Here is a 19,865-nt window from a genome sequence, read left to right as displayed (position 1 = left end):
CTTAACCCAGGCATTCCTAAATGTTCTGTCTGTTAAGACTGGTTTCTGTTCCCCCTACAGATGCTATTACCTGTGCTTCTGACTGTCTCTAAATCACAGATTCCTATAACCCCTCCTTGGATTTGATTAATTTGCTAGGGTGGCTCACAGAACTCAGAGAAGAAACATTTTACTTAGTAGATAAGGATTTATTACAAAACGATGTAATTCAGGAATTGTCAAATGGATAGGGATACATATGGCAAAGTATATGAGAATGGTACAGAGCTTCCATGCTTTCTGAGGCCCCCACTCTCCTGAATCTTCTTGTATTCACCAAACCAGAGGCTCTCTGAACCCTGTGCTTTTGATTTTTTTAAGGAGGTTTCATTGCCTGGGCATGATTGATTAAATCATTAGCTCCACTGATACCCAACTTAGATGAGATCTAAAAGCCACCTCGTTAATCTAACAAGACACTTTTTTTTTTTTCTTTTATCGTTTGGGAAATTCCAAGAGTTTTAGGAGCTCTGTGTCAGAAACAGGGACCAAGATCAAATACATACTTCTTACTATAAATCATAATACTGCAGATATCTTTATCAGTTTGAAAATTTCCCTTATATTCTAAATGTGTTGTTAGTTTTCATCATGAATTGGTACTGAATTTTGTCAAATGCTTTCTCTTCATCTATTGAAACAATCATATTTTGGGGCATCTGGGTGGCTCAGTGATTAAGCATCTGCCTTTAGCTCAGGTCATGATCCATGGGTCCTGGGATCAAGCCCCACATCAGGCTCCCTGCTCAGTGGAAAGGCCTGCTTCTCCCTCTCCCACTCCCCCTCCTTGTGTTCCTTCTCTCACTATCTCTCTGTCAAATAAATAAATAAAATATTTTAAAAAATAATATTTCCCCCCTTTACTCTGTTACTATAGCACTAACCATTTTACTCTCTCAAATTACAGCAGATAATTTTATGTATGTTTCTAGATTGGTTTTTCTAAAATTTTAAGGAGTTCTATATCTGTTTTCATGAAGGATATTGGTTTTTCATGTGTCTTCCAGTTTTACTATTGGGCCTGTGATTACCTCATAAAACTAAGAAATAATCCTTTCTTTTCTATGTTCTGTAAGTGTGTATTTTTTTTTTCAACTTAAATGTTTGGTTAAAACAGTATAAACATTTAAGCCTGAGTCATTTTTATGGGAAGGATTTTGTTTAAGGATTCAAGTACTTTTGTGGGTGCCTGGGTAGTTCAGTTGGTTAAGCATCTAACTCTTGATCTCAGCTCAGATCTTGATCTCAGGGTCATGAGTTCAAGCCCCACATTGGCTCCATGCTGAGTGTGGAGCTAATTTAAAAAAAGGGAAGAGGCACCTGGGTGGCTCAGTGGGTTAAGGCCTCTGCTTTCGGCTCAGGTCATGATCCCGGGGTCCTGGGATTGAGCCTCACATTGGGCTCTCTGTTCTGCGGAGAGCCTGCTTCCTCCTTCTCTCTCTGCCTGCCTCTCTGTCTGCTTGTGATCTCTGTCTGTCAAATAAATAAATAAAATCTTAAAAAAAAAAAAAAAGGGAGGGGGAGGGGGACATCTGAGTGGCTCAACAGGTTGAATGTGGGATTCTTGATTTTAGTTTAGGTCATGATCTCTACAACATGTGGTAGGTTGGGCTCTACCTCAGCGTGGAGTCTGCTTGTCCCTCTCCTGCCTCCTCTGCTCCTCCCCTGCTCCATGAGCACACACACTGGTTCTTCCTCTCTATCTCTAAAATGAATAATTTTTTTAAAAAATGCAAGTACTTTAACAGATGAAGGACTATTCATATTTTCTATTTTATCTTGTGTTAGTTTTTGTATATAATTTTCAAATTGCTCTTTTCTCTGAACTGTTAAATGCATTGGCATAAATCTCTCCTTCATATTACCTTATTCTTTTCATTCCTGTATGCTTGTAGTGGTATTGCTTCATTCCTTTCTGTTACAGATAATTTTGTTTTCTCTTTTTTGTGTATGCTAGATAGAATTAGCTAGGAGGTTAGCAATTTTGTTGCTATTTTAAAAGAAAGTCATTTTTAGCTTACGTAATGTCCTCTGTTGTTTTCTATTTTCTATTTCTTTGATTTCTGTAGCTATCTGCAATATAGCCTTTCATCTACTTTGGCTTTATTTTCTCTTCTTTATTTTGCTCTTCTTTTTCTTCCTCTTAAGATAGAATCTTAACTCATTGATTATATATCTTTTTTTCCTTTCCAATGGAAGTGTTTAACACTGTAAATCTTTTCACTAATCACTGATTTATCTGCATTCCTTAAATTTTGATATATTTTTTATTTCTACACAGATTGAAATGTTTTCTAACTACTTTTAGACCCAAGTGTTAATAGAAGTAACATTTTCTTTTAATTCCCAAATATTTGACATTTTGCTGAGTATCTTGTAGTTATCTTTATGTCATTTTATCATGTTTGCATTATTTGTAGCATGCTTGTAAATAAACTTTAAAAGTTTAGTAATGTTATATATATATTTAAAAATATAAAATAAAATTTAAATCACAAAATTAAAAATATTACTTTCTGACCCATTTCAGCGGGTCACTGTGGAATTCCAGAGCTCATTGTGAATGGTCAAGTCATTGGAGAAAATTATGGATACAGAGACACAGTTGTTTATCAATGTAATCCTGGTTTTCGACTGATTGGTTCTTCAGTGAGAATATGTCAACAGGATCACAATTGGTCTGGTCAGCTCCCATCCTGTGTGCGTAAGTAAGCATGACAGAAGTAATTAGAAGCCTCTGGTCTCATATAATTACCAATATTTTTTTTAGGTAAGATACACATATATAAAACCATCCATAAAGCCAAGAAAGTTTTAGGGTGTCTTACTATTTATGTTTTAGCATAAGGACAAGAAATTAAGTTCAGCTATACTAGTATTTAATATGAATATATAATATTTATAAATGCATATTCTTATATAGAAGGTATATTTCTGACAAATTTTAACTAACAAGAATTTGATTTTCTGAAATCACTGTGCAGCAGCATCAATATTATCATGATGTGATATTATGAAACTTTTTGTAGTGAAAATACTTTGGATAATTTTTTCCTAATAATTATGATGCTATAGCTGTCACATCAAAATCAGATCCTAATGGAGTGTAATTAGTGGGGAAAAAACTTGTACGACATGATATGAAGAACTACTGTTCTCATTTCAGTTCCATTACTGATCATATGAGCTAATGCAGGTCATTTAATCTCTCTAGTCTTTAATTCCCATATATATAAAGTGAATGGCTAAAGGTATTTATAATTATCTTTCCTTTTTTTTTAAAGATTTTTTATTTATTTATTTGACAGAGAAAGAGAGATCACAAGTAGGCAGAGAGGCAGACAGAGGGGGAGGGGGAAGCAGGCTTCCTGCTGAGCAGAAAGCCCCATGCCATGCTCAATCCCAGGACCCCCAAGATCATGACCTGAGCCTGAGCTGAAGGCAGAGGTTTAACCCACTGAGACACCCAGGCGCCTCTATAATGATCTTTCCTTTTAGCTTCAAAATCCATATTATTTTTAAATGCATGAAGATTACACATCTGATGTAATTATATTTTTCATAAAAGTTTATATGAAATATTTAAGATTTATTTAAAATTTTGTTTTACAGCACTCTTTTCACTATTTTTTTAAAGTTTTTAAAAAGATTTTATTTATTTATTTGTCGGAGGGGTGAAGAGAGAGAGCAGAAGCAGGGGGAGCAGCAGGAAGAGCGAGAAGCAGGCTTCCTCTTTGAGCCAGCAGACTGATGTGGGACTTGATCCCAGGACCCTGAGATTGTGACCCGGTCCAATCCTAAGGCAGAAGCTTAACCATCTGAGCCATGCAGGCGTCCCTCTTTTCACTATTTTAAAATATATACAAAAATGTATAACAATATGTAATTTGGAAATTATTTCATTAATATCTCTCACTGGTTCAACAAATATCTATCTTAACTTTTAAGTGAATTTACTTATTAACTCTCACATGAAAAATAAGTGGAATATAAAATAAAAGTTTTTTGTTATTATATTTTAAATATTGTTGCTGTACTTTGTGGTTTCTGTGTATGGCATGGATTTTCCCATTGTGCATCTAATTTTTACTGTAATAGCACAAAAATAAGAATAGAGTTGAATATTGATATCCAAACCTTTTACTTATTTATTTAATTTACTTATACTTTTACAAATTCTTTTATTTTACTCAATCCACTGAATCTCCACCAACACACAGTGTTTCATATCACAATCTATCTTATTTTGGACAAGGAAGGCAATTATTAATGTATTCCTTATTTTATCTTTCTCCCGATCATTTCCATCCACAATTACTGACATTTATATTAAAATTGGTGTTAGAAAATGAGAATAAACACTGTAAATAAGCTGTAATTATAGCATCATATGATCACACTATAGAGATTCTGGAGGCTTCAGATAAATAATGCATGGGACTTTTAGCATGGATTTGCAGGAAATACTTCATTTAGTCTGTGACTAATTACATCCATATTTATGGATTCCATTGTCACATTTTTATTCAAACAACACATATTTATTGAAATTCTAGTTTCACAGGAAATATTTCCAGGTGTTGAAATTTAATAGAATAATAGACCATAGAGTTAATAATTAATATTGCTTTTCTAAGGGGGAGTGTGTGTGCACACACCCATGTAGGCATGTGCACATGCGACTGCAGATAGACTGATGATTTAAAGTCAGCACATGATGCGTGGGTCTGTCCTAGATTTTTTCCCCTTTCATTTATATTCAGGCATAGCCAACTAATACCACTGTTTTTCTTGTTGAATAATTGAGACTATAAAAGAAAATTGGTCCTTGGGGTAAAACTGGTTTCTTTATTGATAATTTTAACAAGAATAAGATGCAGTTAAATTTCCAAGTGAGTAGGTTGACATTAACAATACAGCTGAAAAAATAATTGCTCTTGGGTCATTTCAAAAGTACTAAAAATGACTGTGGTTTTTCGCTGTGCCCAATTATGAAGCACTATTACTGGAGTTGCTCTGATTAATAGAGTGAGATGATGCAGTGAAACAGTTCACAGAAATACAGAGTGTTTGGGAAAAGCCTAGCACTAAATACAATCTAGAATAGAACTACAGCCCTAAAAACATTTAAATAATTTATATGATACATTATTTCTAAGCAAAATTGTGCTAAATTACTGAGTTTCAATTATGAAGAAAATAAACCAGTACAATTGACAGGTTTACAGAGTGTTAATAATGGTATCTCAGAATAGTAAGGAGAATGCTACTACATCATGCATTATTTTTATTGTTTATAATATATAGCCACATTAACATTTCAAGCACACTTTGTTTGACAGTGTACTCTTCATAAAAATTAATTGTATAAATAACATTAAACTATTTCAAAATTAAATACAACACACTGCCTTTATGGACCTTCAATTCTTAAACTTGACTAGAAAAGGGAGATAGGTTCAGCTTCATTCCTTTCTGCTTCTAACTAGTGACATGAACTTGTCATTCCCAGATTTCTTCAAATTTCAGTATTTGTCTGGAAAACAAAACAAAACAAAACAAAAAGAACAAAACAAAACAAAAAACAAAACCCAAAACAAAAACAAAATAAATGGAGGGAGGGAATAAAAATGTCCCATGAAACTTTAAACATCTCTGCACCACTTGCATGAAATGATCACAATTATAAATATGTGTCTCTTTACTAATATAATATTTTTATTCTATTAGACTATTTTGGCATTCTAAATTGTTCCCTTGCAAGAGCAAAATTACTTTAAATATATTTTCACATAGAAGTGGTCTTCTTTCAGTGTTGTTTGAAATGATTAAACATAACTCTCATGTGATAACGGATAACCAAATATTCTGCTTTGTGCTTCTCCTCTCCCCCACCCATTGCTAATAGCGGTTAGCTGTGGTCACCCTGGTAGTCCAATTTATGGAAGAACAAGTGGCAATGGATTCAACTTTAATGATGTGGTGACATTCTCTTGCAATATTGGGTACATTATGCAAGGGCCAACAAAGGCACAGTGCCAGGCCAATAGACAGTGGAGCCATCCTCCACCAGTGTGCAAAGGTAAATGTCTAATTATATTCCCGTTAAGGGCGTGGTAATAATGGGTATTTGTAAACATAGATGACAATATTTGAAATAATTTGGGCAGAATAATAGAACATTTTCAGCTAATAAAAAAAAGGGTTTAATATTGATGTTCTCTCATTAGCTAGACTTTCCTTTTTCCTTAATTTTTATCTTATGTTCTTAAAAGTTAAAATTAACAGGTTTTATATTTTGGGGGGGGGCTTTAAAAATTTTGAGTTAGTCAACATCCAGGTTAATATTGGTCTCTGGAGTAGAATTCAGTGATTCATCACTTACATACAATACCCAGTGCTCATCACAACAAGTACCCCCTTTTATACCCATCACCCATCTAGCCCTTCTCCCACTGACCTCTCTCTGTCAACCCTCAGTCTGTTCTCTATTCTTATGGTTTGTTTCCCTCTCTCCTTTTCTTTCCCCTGCCCAGATATTCATGTGTTTTGTTTCTTAAATTCCACACACGAGTGAGATAATACGGTATTTGTCTTTCTCTGACTTACTTCACATAGTGTAACACACTGTAGCTCTATCCTTGTTGCAAATGACAGGATTTCATTTTTTGGTGACTGGGTAATATTCCATCTCTCTCTCTCTCTCTCTCTCACACACACACACACACACACACACACACACGCCCTCTTGTCTTCTTTATCCATTCATCAGTTGTTGGACGTTTGGGCTCTCTCCATAGGTTGGCTTGTTTTTAATGTTGCCGCAAACATCGGAGTGCATGTACCCCTTCAAATCTATATTTTTGTATACTTTGAATAAATACCTAGTAGTGCAACTGCTGGATCGTAGGGTAGTTCTATTTTCAACTTTCTGAGGAACTTCCATACTGTTCTCCAGAGTGGCTGCACCAGTTTGCATCGCCACCAACAGTACAAGAGGATTCTCCTTTCTCTGCATCCTCACCTACACCTGTTGTTTCTTGTGTTAATTTAAACCATTCTGATAGGTGTGAAATGGTATCTCTCTCTCTTCATGGTTTTTATTCTTATTTTCCTGATGATGAGTGATGTTGAGCATCTGGTCATGTGTCTGTAAGCCTTCTGCATGTCTTTTTTGGAGAAGTGTCCATTCATATCTTCCGCCCATTTCTTAACTGGATTATTTATTTTTTGGATGTTGAGTTTGATAAGTTCTTTATAGATTTTGAATACTAACCCTTTATCAGATGTCATCTGCAAATATTTTATCCTAAATAGTAGACTGCCTTTTAGTTTTGTTGATTGTTTCCTTCACTGTGCAGAAGTTTTTCATCTTGATGAAGTCCCAAAACATTATTTTTGCTTCTTTCCCTTGCCTCTGGCAATGTGTCTAATAAGGAGTTACCAAGTTTTATTTTAACTGCTTAGCTTTATTATCTTGTACTTATTTTATTGCTGCATATAAAAAGTCATTAAGATCATTTTACTTGTGGCTTACTTTATAATTTTTTGAAAGATTTTATTTATTTATTTGACAGACAGAGATCACAAGCAGGCAGAGAGGCAGGCAGAGAGAGGGGGGGGGGAGCAGGCTCCCTGCTGAGCAGAGAGCCGGATATGGGCTGACCTCAGGACCCTGAGACCATATAAGCAGGGACTTAAACCACTGAGGCACCCAGGCACCCTGGTTTACTTTATAATTAAGGGAACTTACCTTTGACATTTATTTTTTCATATTTTTGGAGAGACCAAGTCCTCATTTACTGTGATGCCAACACTGGGGGTTTCTTTATTGATTTTTCTATAGAAATAAATTAAAGAGATTTTTGTTGTTTTCCCATTTGCAAAGAGGTATGATGTATTTTACATTGTCTGATAAAATACAACCAAATTACATTTTTCTACATTTTAAAAAATATTTTATTATTTATTTGACAGAGATCACAAGTAGGCAGACAGGCAGGCAGAGAGAGAGAGAGGGGGAAGCAGGCTCCCGCTGAGCAGAGAGCCTGATGCTTGGCTTGATCCCAGGACCCTGGGATCATGACCTGAGCCAAAGGCAGAGGCTTTAATCCACTGAGCCACCCAGGCACCCCTATTTTACTACATTTTTTATGGTTTATAGCTTAAGGTATCATTCTTTATATCCGTTCTCAGTGCAATACTTAGGGAGTTACTATTGTTCAGAAGTTTTTGCAGAAATGTTTTCCTTTTTTTTCTGTTTTCAACCACACGGATTTCACTTCATTATCTATGTAGCCCATGCATTTATTCCTGGAATCTTTGGTTTATTTGATTAAATTTACCTTTGAAACTTCATTTCTAATGGAAATCTATGTAGGTCTATATATACTATTCCAAACATAACTTTGAATATTTGTCATTTGTTTAGTGGTGAACTGCTCTGACCCTGGAATTCCAGCCAATTCCAAAAGAGAAAGTAAAATAGAACATGGAAATTTCACCTATGGCACTGTGGTATTCTACGACTGTAATCCAGGATATTTTTTATTTGGATCTTCAGTTTTAATATGTCAACCAAATGGACAGTGGGATAAACCTTTACCAGAATGTATCAGTAAGTAGATAATGTGAATTCTTCCTTGACAAAATGCCATGGAAGCCACACGGATATTTTTTGTCTTATAAATTATCTAGAGGTATATATTAGAAGGATCTTATTTATAATTATTACTTTAATTTAATTTTTGATTTTATTATTTCACTTTTTGAAACTATAGCCCCTTACATTCTGTCAATTTAATGCCTGAATGTTGTTTTTTATTAATATTAATGTAATTCTTTGAATTTGAGCTTTGATAAAGCAGATAGAATATGAAAAGCAACATCTGTTATATTCTCTGATATTACCATCCCAGAAGAGGCAGTTACATTTTAATTTTCTTTTGTACTAATATTTTAAATTTCATTTAAGGCAATATTAGTCTTAATGTGAACATCTACCAGGGCTTTAGAATATTTAAGGATTTAGACAAATGTGTGACTTAAATCTTACTGATTTAAACATTTATCATATTACAGACACATAGACATATAAATGCAGTAAATGTTGATACACATCATCTTTCAAGTCAGTGAACATTTGAGTGCATTTTGTCATATGCTGTGTTGGAATTGTAGAATATAAATAAGATAAATTATAGCAGATATGCATAAAATTAACATGTATAGCAAGGAAATAATTATGTGAGAACATAGAGAACTGAACATGAATTTGAAATATTCAGTTAGTTATTTAATCTCAACTATAGCTATGTCTCAAAAAGGTGATGAATCATGACAAGAAAGAATAACTTCATAGACTGAAGGAGTAGTGTGTCAAGAAATCATTGTGCAAGTAATTTTGGGTTTTACTAAGTTTCTAAATTATAAAATCATCTCATGATGATTTTTTACTTAAAGGTAATTTATGTTTATATATTTTTTTAAATATTGTGACATCATTCATGCACTAATGAAGAAACAAAACTTCATGCCCTGTTCATTAAATTTCAGCTTCTGTAGCAAATAATTCAATTGTTGATCTTTTGCTTAAACATCATTTTGTTTAAAATGTATTTCACTTCTTTTTGTAGACAGTCTGGTCTCATAGTTGACTGTTTCACTTACTTGACTTCATGTGGCTATAGCATTCAAGTTAAAAATCTTTCTTAAGACACATAAACATGAACTTCTTCAGGTTTTCTTAGCTCTTATACTTTTTGCCTTTATGTTCCATAGCATCTCTGGTAGTGTGCAAAGTACTCAAGGGTTTTATTAAGTTTATATCCCTTTATGTGCCATTTAAAATCCTGGAGTCATATTGCACTCAATATTTTTCCAAGTTATAACTAAAAGACAGTACACAGTTACCAAGCTACCTCTAGGTTATAAAGAAAATTTGACATGAGGTGATATCTGACTCTGCTATATTTTGTAGTGTTTTAGGTAACAAGCCACTGAATATTTTCTTTGTACAGCATGATTTATTCTTTATGGGTTGGGAAAGGGATTATTCTAGACTGCATTATTAGATTGTGTGTCACATATCCATCTTCATTCCTTTCCTTTACCTTCAAAATTCTTCCCTTTTAATTTCTGTATGGGCTTATTTTGAATCTTATAAGCATTGTAGGTCCTTGATTGTCCACATTACTCCTCTCTCTAACTTGCATATCCTTGTCCAGGCACATACATACTTTAAACTCATGCACATATGTATATAAACACACACTCACCACCCCCATATGTAACAGACTTATACTCACTCATTTATGCTTGCTTACAGTGTTCCCGCTAAACAGTGGTGAGAGGGTTAACAGGATTGTTTATGTAACTGTAACTTCCATTTTATTTTTTAAAAGCCAACTTTCACATGGATTTTTGACTTCTGGAGGCTAGGTATATTTGAGCAGATAGTTTACTTCTTATTTATTTTATAGAACATGGTGCAGGTTGTTCGATAGGAGATATAAAAAAATTTTATATTCAATAATTATGTATTGTAGTGATTGACTGTGGACACCCTGGCACTCCTCCTAATGCAGTCCTGTCTGGTGAGAAGTATACCTTTGGGTCCACTGTTCACTATTCCTGCACAGGAAAGCGCACCCTTCTAGGCCAGTCATCAAGGACTTGCCAATTAAATGGCCATTGGAGTGGATCACAACCTCATTGTTCAGGTACCTCTTAGAAAATTGGACAATGTGTGTTGGAGGGTACACTATTAGTGTTATTATTACTAGGAATATATACACAAAATAATAAAAAGAGATAAATACATTTTTTAAAAAATCTCATGAGAGAGGCTATAACATAGTTTATACATTTGTTGGAACACTTCTTAAGGCAATATAAATTCAGAGCACAAATTAATACTCATCTTGTAGATGATAAATTACAGGTATATGTTTTGAGCTGTGTTGTAGCTAATGTAAATAATTAACTGATTTTAGGATGCTACTGTGTATATTGTGCTTTTGTCCATTAAAATGAACTGTTCTGTTTTAGTAGATACAAAACCTTATTTCAAGATTTTCGGTTAGAGTTCAGTTCTATTAAACTTTCTACACAATCAATTAATTAATAGAATAGTTTTAAAATAAAGCCCTAAATGTTTTTATAAATTAAACTGAGTCAAGTTTTATGAAAGATGTTTATCTATCACTCCTGAGTTTCTATAACCCCAATAGTGTTATCATATAATAAATGAATATTGAGCTTATTTAAAATTAATAATTTGTGGAGTATTTGATAACTCTTCTTTTCAGCTGTTTAAGCTACTGCTTTTCTTAAAAAATATCAAATAAGTTTTAGATCGGTGTAGTTTCCCTATTTGATACTACTTATTATATTTGTTTTTACCCATCAACTAGAAGTTGGTGCTTATTTTTCTACCTGTTTTTATTTATATATTGCCCATTATTTTTATATTATTTTATCTCTGTGGAAATCATGTTGATGACTTACTAGAAGTTGTTGTACATTGTTTTCCTTTTAGGAGTAAAAGTTTTGAAATGGTTACTTATCTCCTTGTAACTACAATCTCGTTGTAACTAGTGGTTAATCCCTGTGTACTGACTGCTTGGGACTTCAAATTTAACTTAGAGATTTGAAAAAAAAAAAAACTATTACTTCTAATGTTACTATAAAACTGATATTAATGAGAATTAAAACTCTTATCTTTGAGTAACTCATAGTTAACCCAGATAACCAATTATACATAAAAACGTAAACTTAGATGCATACATCCCAACTTATTAGGAAACTGTTACTGAATTGCAAGAAAAAAAATGCACATAGATATTTAAAAGTGAAGTAGTGATCTTAAAGTTTCGTGATCTTAAAGTTTTGTATGAGTAATATTACATCACATGAAAATGAGGAGTTACAAGGAAGGATTTCAAATATACCGGGCATATCAAACAAGGCATCTGTACAGGCAGCATTTTTAATGTATATGTCTTCAACTTTGTCTCTCTCTTTTTCCTCTCCTCTCAACATGTAATAATACTGGGGCAACTATGATGATAATTATTTAAGATATGATAAAGGGACTGAATAAATCCTTAATACTAAAATAAAAAGATGAACACCTAGTCATGAACAAGGAATAAATCCTTATTAGTAATTTAAGCCAGACTTTTCCATCTTTGTTTATAACTTATTTATATATTTTCATATTGGAAAAGATACAATTAATTTATCTTTGGTCATTGGACATTGGTACAGAAAGTCAGAGGGTGAAGTTTTGGGTTACTGGTAATACTATATTGTAACATCTACATTTTCCAGCACACTACAGTTGTGATTTAACAAAAAAGGATTTTCAGCAATTAGGAAATTCAATGTGCAAATTACCAAGTCTAGTTTTTAATTTTAGTTTTTATAAACCTGTTGTCATTTGAGTTCCTAGTACTATCAGTTATAAATTTTCCATTAACTTGTTAACCAGGTTTCAGAAATACTAATGAAATTACCTTAACCTGTTTAATAGGCCCAAATATCAATACAGAAAATAACGCCATACTCTGCACAATTTTCTTTTTCATTTAGGCTTTTTTTAATGCCTAGAGTCAGATGGGAAATATGAATTATGATTTCACCCAGTTTGTCATATTAAAATATAGCATGCACAAAAACAAAAGCCTATAAGACTGTTGGGCTAAATCATGAACATAGGAAATGTTTAATGAAATAAATTGACTTAAACTGTACTGAATTTCAGGTGATGCTACTGGTACATGTGGGGATCCAGGTACTCCTGGGCATGGTTCTAGACAGGAAAGTGATTTCAGAACCAAAAGTTCTGTACGTTTTGCTTGTGATAGTGGTTATATCCTTCATGGCTCAGAAGAAAGAACATGTTTAGCCAATGGCAGTTGGACTGGAAGACAACCAGAATGCAAAGGTAATCTAAGCAGAAACTAAGTATATGGAAAATGTTGCGATTTAATGTGTATGCAATTTCAGTTGGTTACTACAGTTGAAATAACTCCTGCCCCATTCATCCTGTACCCAACCTTAGAATAAAGGCATCATCTTATAAAAGAGCTATGATAGGTAATCATTATAAAAATTATCTCTCATGAGCTATATATGCACAAACACTTCATATCATAACAAACATCTCAATTCGAAAAGTTAAAAATATTTGCTAAAAAGGTTTATTAGTCCACCTTTATCATAGACATAATAGACATTATATGGGGAAAATAATTGTTCTTAACATTGCCTCAAGATCATTTCAGTTTTCAAGAAAAATATAGAAAGATGCCTAAATATATATGGGATTTTTATTTATAGAAGACAGTTACTAGTAGCTAAAATCCTTAACATTTTTAGTGTTTGAGTACGATTGTTCATCATTCTGACTAGCTCGGAGGTAACATAATTAAATCTTTACCAGATTGACTAGAAAATGAAGTGTTGCTTAAAAATTATCCTTAAATTTAAATTGTTCTTTTTGAGATGACTTTAGTGCAAATACTAAACTTGCAAAAATATTTATGAAATTTACTTGATGTTATACCAAATGTATTGGTTTTATAAGTAGGAAATAATTAGCAATAGAACCTTCTTGACTGTTTCTTGATTGATTATATTTCAGAATCTTTTTATGATGTTTCAAATTAGTACCCATATTCTAGGAGAGACAGTTATCTTTTTTAACTTCACCAAATTTAATCTTAATTAAGAGACACTTGCAGCTTAGCTGCTATTATAGGGAAACTAGTTGAGAAACAATGTTGCTGAGGGAAAAAGAAAGAAAAAAAAATAAGACTATTTCTCAAACTTATTTTCCAAAGGAAAAAATCTCTATAAATTTATTGTACATGGCATGGATGATATCTAAGGCATCCCTTTGTTCAGCTGAACTGCAAAATATTTTTTAGATGAAATGTGTGGTATTGACTTCGTCTTGTTTGTATATACATTGTGGATAAAAAAGAACCAGAAGTTATAGCAAATATAACAGAATTATCATTTTTCTTATGGATGGAACTCATACAAATCATTTAGGAAAGAGATTCTAGTAGATGAATGGACAGAGGAAATGAACAGAAAATACAGAAGAGCCAAAATAACAATTCCAACCCATAGAAAAAAATTCTACATAACTAGTAGTCAGAAAATTATAATTGAACATCAAGGCATCATTTTCACCTGTTTTAAAATGAAATTCTGGTGTATGTGGTGTAAAACTAGAACTTTAAAACATTTCTAGAGGTTTTTTATTGTTATATTTTAGGGTAATTTGACAAAAATTTACACTTACTCATAGAATATAGAGAACTTTGATTTATTAATTTTTGAGGATTTTTTCCTAAAGAAAATAAAAGTATTAAAGAAAACACAATTGCAATGATGCAATTTTATGTTTCTTATTGATTATGACTAAAAACAACTGGAAAGAATTTGAGAGCAATAGGAAAAAATATTACATAAGCAGTTATATATTCACATGATACATGTATCAACAATAAGTATTAGATTAAAGGCCATGAGAAAATGTATATAATGTAAAACAGTTAAAAATTAAGATTCAGAATTATGCACTCTAGTAAAATCAAGGCAAATGGTATTTATTTGAGACCATGTGTAAAAGGCAATACATAAAAATGATACTACAACAGAGTGGTGGAATTTGTAGTATTTTTATTTTCTTTATTCCAAATGTTTGGTAATATTATATTATGTTAGTAACTTACAGTAAAATATTAAAGCTTTCATAGATCATATGGATGTGATGAATAAAAGACATGTGAAAATAAAAATATCAAATAAATTTGCTATTTAATAAATAGAAAAATACAAATTTAAAGAATATACAATTTGGACAAATGACAAGGATTTTTAAAATGATGGGGATGCCCGGATGGCTCAGTCAGTTAAGTGTCTGCCTTTGGCTCAGGTCAGGATCCCACAGTCTTGGGATCAAGTCTTTCATTGGGCTCCTTGCTCAGTGGAAGCCTGCTTCTCCCTCTCCCCCTGCCTGCCACTTGCCCTGCTTATGCTCTCTCTCTCTCTCTGACAAATAAGTAAATAAAATATTTTTTTAAAAAATGATGGTGCCTGATGTTGCAGATCTGGGAAATATTAAACATATTTTTTATTTTTTTTTTATTTTTAAAGACTCCTGGTTTTTTAAATTTTTATTAAAAATTTTTTTAATATAATTTTTTATTTTTTATAAACATATTTTTGAAATTAAAAATTATCTAGGCATTCCATTTCCAGAAATTTATCTTAAAAATATGATACGAGGGGCACCTGGGTGGCTCAGTGGGTTAAAGCCTCTGCCTTCGGCTCGGGTCATGATCCCAGGGTCCTGGGATCGAGCCCCACATCAGGCTCTCTGCTCAGCAGGGAGTCTGTTTCCTCCCCCCCCCCCTCCCTGCCTGCCTCTCTGCCTACTTCTGATCTCTCTCTGTCAAATAAATAAAAATAAATAAAAATATATGATATGATATTACTTATATTTGGGATTTAAGAAACAAAACAAATGATGATAGGGGAAAAGAAAAAGGGGGACAGCCAGAAAAAGCCTCAACTATTGAGAAAAAAACTCATGGTTACCAGAGGGGAGGTTGTGGGGGGATGGGTTGAACAGGTGATGGGGATTAAGGGAAACACTTGTGATGAGCTCAGGGTATTGTATGGAAGTGTTGAATCACTAAACTGTACATCTGAAATTAATATTATACTGTATGCTAACTGAAATTTAAATAAAAGCTTTTTAAAAAATTGGACTAATGTACACAGTTCTATATATGGCTAGAGTATATTATAAGTATATTATTCATGTTTTTCAAATCCTTCTTGTGTTGTGTCAAGGATCATGGTACATAACAAATAAATATAATCAGATTGTTATTTTAGGCAGGCACTTATGAATATAGAAGAGAGTAATTACTCTTGACAGCAGATAAAAATGTTTAGTATATCATATGTTCTCCTGAAGGCTGGAGAGTAACTTTTTTACCTGGGTCTTGACTTTGTTGTATATGTAAGAAATGTGTACATTTCCCAAATACACATACACACAGAAATTCAAAGGAATGGCAAAAGAATGGCAAAATTAAATAAGATGCAGAGAGTGATATAGACAGTACTTCTGAAACTGTAATTACATTCCTTATTCATAGAGAAAATTGTAAATTCTATAAAATACTAAAATACCTTTTTATATTAGAGCAGAATTTAGTATTACATTTGACACAGATTTGCTTTTAAGGTATTTAAAAAATTCACTTATGGTATTAATGGCAAATAGCTAAACATAATAAAGAATAATTAATCATATAAGGCATTTGTGTTTGTGACTCTTGTTTAGGATAAGTTGCAAACGTAGTTCAAAATATTCCTAGAATTTAGTTACTTTGTTTTTATTCAGTTTGTTTTTTGTACACTTTGGCCCAGAAATAGAGATAATGAAGTTTTAATGCAAATCAGTTATATAATTACATAAATAAAAATATACATGGATATTTATAATGCTTAAATTATCTATTTTATATCCATCCTCCTAGAAGTGTAATTAGAATAAATCTCTGTTGCATCTTGTTTTTACGTCCACTCTAATTTTACATGAGCTGCTTTTTAGGCAGACGTAAATCCTTCTTGGGAAGATTTTATAGTACCCAAGAGCAATACTCAAATAATTACTTCACTTTGTAAATTTTTTACCAAAGCTACTAACAAAAGTCTTACACCCCAGTAATTAATCTAATAGAATCAATATAAATTCATCTTGACTTTCAACTCTGTATAAAAGCTAAGCCAATGCTTATCATAGAAGATTTTCTAGCTCCTCTGGATAGTTTGAAACAATCATTTAAGTCACTATTTTTTTGTGAGAGGAATTCTAAAACCATTTTAATATATACTCTGACCCATTTTGTTTTATAGCTGTACAGTGTGGTAACCCAGGAACCACAGCCAATGGAAAAGTCTTTCGGATTGATGGCACCACGTTTTCCAGTTCAGTTATTTATTCCTGTATGGAGGGATACATCCTTTCTGGACCTTCTGTTAGACAGTGCACAGCCAATGGAACATGGTCTGGAACTTTGCCTAACTGTACAAGTAAGTTTCCTCTCATTATTTTAAATAATCACTAGTTCTATGAAAAATGTTTGAGTGCATAAGTGTGTATGTGTGTGTTTTGTAAATCAATCAAATCATGGTGAATATTGGTATTGTCTTTCCAATTAAAAAATGGTAGTTGTGTTACAGTTAGAAGTCACATTAATGACCTTAAGAATCTGCTGACTTACCAAAGTACTGCAATTGGCAGAGGAAAGAAGAATCACAGCAAATCAGTGCTGTTAAATGTAATATAACAGTTTTTTTTAAAGAACAGAGATGAATTATTACCTTAATAGAAATTAAATATACAAGGAAAACAAAATTTCATTTTGTCAATCTAACTCACATCAATAACTGACTTGGTTTTTAAAATTTGTAAATCAGGAACATGTTGTTTCCAAGAAGCAGAAAGGTATTGGGCCTCTTTTTTTTTTTTTTTTTAAACGTTACAGTGTAGCGAAGGTCAATAGTTATTAAGAGTGTCAGTGGTGGAGCAGCCCTTGCCTGACCTGATAGTTCCCAGAAATTCAACTGAAAAGATAAACCTTATACTGAGTATGGATCATTCCTTTTAATAATTTGGCTCTTTTGTATTTGTATTTCCTGAACGACTGGCTCAAATGAATCACCCCAGATGAAGATGCTATCAAAGTCATGTCATGTCATGTTATATCTGTGTACCTGGAGAAAGTCACCTGTAGTTACTCTCTTGCCAATTAAGATTGCGTGCAATGACCTGGCTGTTGAGGTGCCTCATGGGTATTGATCTTTTCAAAGGTGAAGGCAGATCATAGCTAGGAGACTATTGAAATAAGCATTGAATAGAACATATTAGCCATATCTATAAAAGCAAAACACTTACCAGGTGTTGAGTGGAGTCAGTAAAAAGTAATATTCCTGGCCCTGTGTCAGCCTCAGATAATGTTACATTGAATCTCCTGGGCAGATCCTCACAGACTGAGCAGTGTTTTGATGAATACTCAAGGAGCTCTCTCCCTAGATCTCTCCTAGATCTCTCCTTTTTTTCTGTGCATGTTCTCTCTGGTACTCTGTTTCAAATTCTATCCGTTTTGTTGTCTCCTGACTCTCATATCCATCTCTTCAACTCAGGGAGTCAGCTGGGCTCTGCATGGGTTTTTTCTCCCTGTGCCAAAGCCTGGACATTCTTTTACGGCAGTAAGATGGGGCAGTTGGAGGACTCATTTGCTTTTGTCTCTCAAGGATCACTGTGTTCTATGCTTTGCTGCCTGATGAAACCTGGTCGGTCTTTTTTTTTCTTTCCTTCCTTCCTTCCTTCTTCTTTCCTCTCTCTCTCTCTCTTTCTCTTTCTTTCTTTTTTTCTTTTCTACTTGTTTCAGGTGGAGAATAAATTCTCCCTGATTTCTCCACTTTGAAGGAAAGAAATCCTTTTGCTTACTTTGCAAATGTCTCATTTGTTTGGTGATGCTTAAAAATCTAACAATTAGCAGATATGCTTTACTTTCCATACTACACTATCCCATTTGAGCCTTTAGAACTGTAACTGCTATCTCTTAATCATCAGCTCAAATGACATATTTTGGTTAAGCCTTCTCAAGACATGTCTTCCTCATATCCCTTTTAGCTAAAAGTGCTCTCTCCATGCTGTATAACCTTTTTTTCTTTCTTTTTTTTCTGAATGGCAATGACTTATACTGCTAAACCATAAACATCTTTTTGAAAAAAAATTGAATTGAATTGAATTTTTTTTCAGTGTTCCAAAATTCATTGCTTTAAGCTGTAAATGTCTTAGAACAATAGTGACCAGATCTGTTTATCCCAGTGACTTTCTAGGGTGGAGCACAGGACTGAAATGTTGGCTCACTGAAATATCTCATTTGAGTTTTATTTTAACTATGACTATACATGACTTATAATTTCATTCCACTTTAAAATGTTTATAGAAAGGGCTTGTAATTTTGTAGATAATAGAACACATAGATTCTGGAAGATAGTATGCATTTAATATATAATTATCAAATAGACTGAGATAATGAATATATTCAGAGTAAAGGAAATCAATCGAATAACACAGCTTCTTTTTCCCCCCACAAAGAATAACAAATTAATTTAGTCAAGGATAAATACCTAAGTCTTTTACTTAAGATGCTAAACTTCTATAATTTAAGAATCTAAGATATTGATAATGCTTATATGTGGTTATCAAACTGAATCAGAACCATTGTCTCAGATTTCTTCTCATTAAATTGCAGGGGAAGTCAATTTAAACACATATTGAAAGAACCATGTAATTTTAGATCTGGAAGAGATTGTATCATAGACTTGTACATGTAGATCAGGAAACTGAGATACCAAATTATTTAATTGACTTACTGACTACTGTCAGAGCCCACTGCTGAACAGTTATTTCTACTCATACATGGATGGAATTTTCCATTCAATTTAATTATTTCCTATATATACCAGAAAGGTTAAGTTCAAATAATAAATATTTATAATAAATTTTTAATTAACATAATTGCCTTTTGTAGGTACTTTTTTTTTAGCATCTAAACATAAGGACTTATATAAGAATTTGAAATGAATTAAATTACATATAAAGAAAATTTAAAATGCTTGAACTAAATTTCCAAACCAAAGCCTTAGCAGCAGTTTTTTTGGCAAACCCACCTAAACAAAACAAAACTTTCCTTTTTTTGCTTTCCAATCAAATTGTT

At 32.9% G+C, this 19,865-nt stretch overlaps 1 protein-coding gene across 1 annotated transcript in view; it reads left to right on the top strand.

The window, feature by feature from the left end:
* CSMD3 (CUB and Sushi multiple domains 3) overlaps positions 1-19,865 on the top strand; it is a 1,237,422-nt gene that overhangs the window by 1,170,499 nt on the left and 47,058 nt on the right. Inside the window, exons 54-59 of the mRNA XM_004743466.3 lie at positions 2,570-2,743; positions 5,948-6,121; positions 8,471-8,656; positions 10,587-10,760; positions 12,806-12,988; positions 16,990-17,166. Of these exons, the coding sequence (XP_004743523.2) occupies positions 2,570-2,743; positions 5,948-6,121; positions 8,471-8,656; positions 10,587-10,760; positions 12,806-12,988; positions 16,990-17,166 (1,068 nt within the window). The remainder of the gene's footprint in view (positions 1-2,569; positions 2,744-5,947; positions 6,122-8,470; positions 8,657-10,586; positions 10,761-12,805; positions 12,989-16,989; positions 17,167-19,865) is intronic.

The sequence above is a fragment of the Mustela putorius genome, unplaced genomic scaffold, assembly GCF_011764305.1.
Source record: "Mustela putorius furo isolate JIRA1106 unplaced genomic scaffold, ASM1176430v1.1 tig00000228_pilon_pilon_pilon, whole genome shotgun sequence".
Taxonomy (NCBI): domain Eukaryota; kingdom Metazoa; phylum Chordata; class Mammalia; order Carnivora; family Mustelidae; genus Mustela; species Mustela putorius.
The sequence above is the reverse complement of the archived record's forward strand: the minus strand, read 5'-3'. Positions and strand labels throughout refer to the sequence as shown.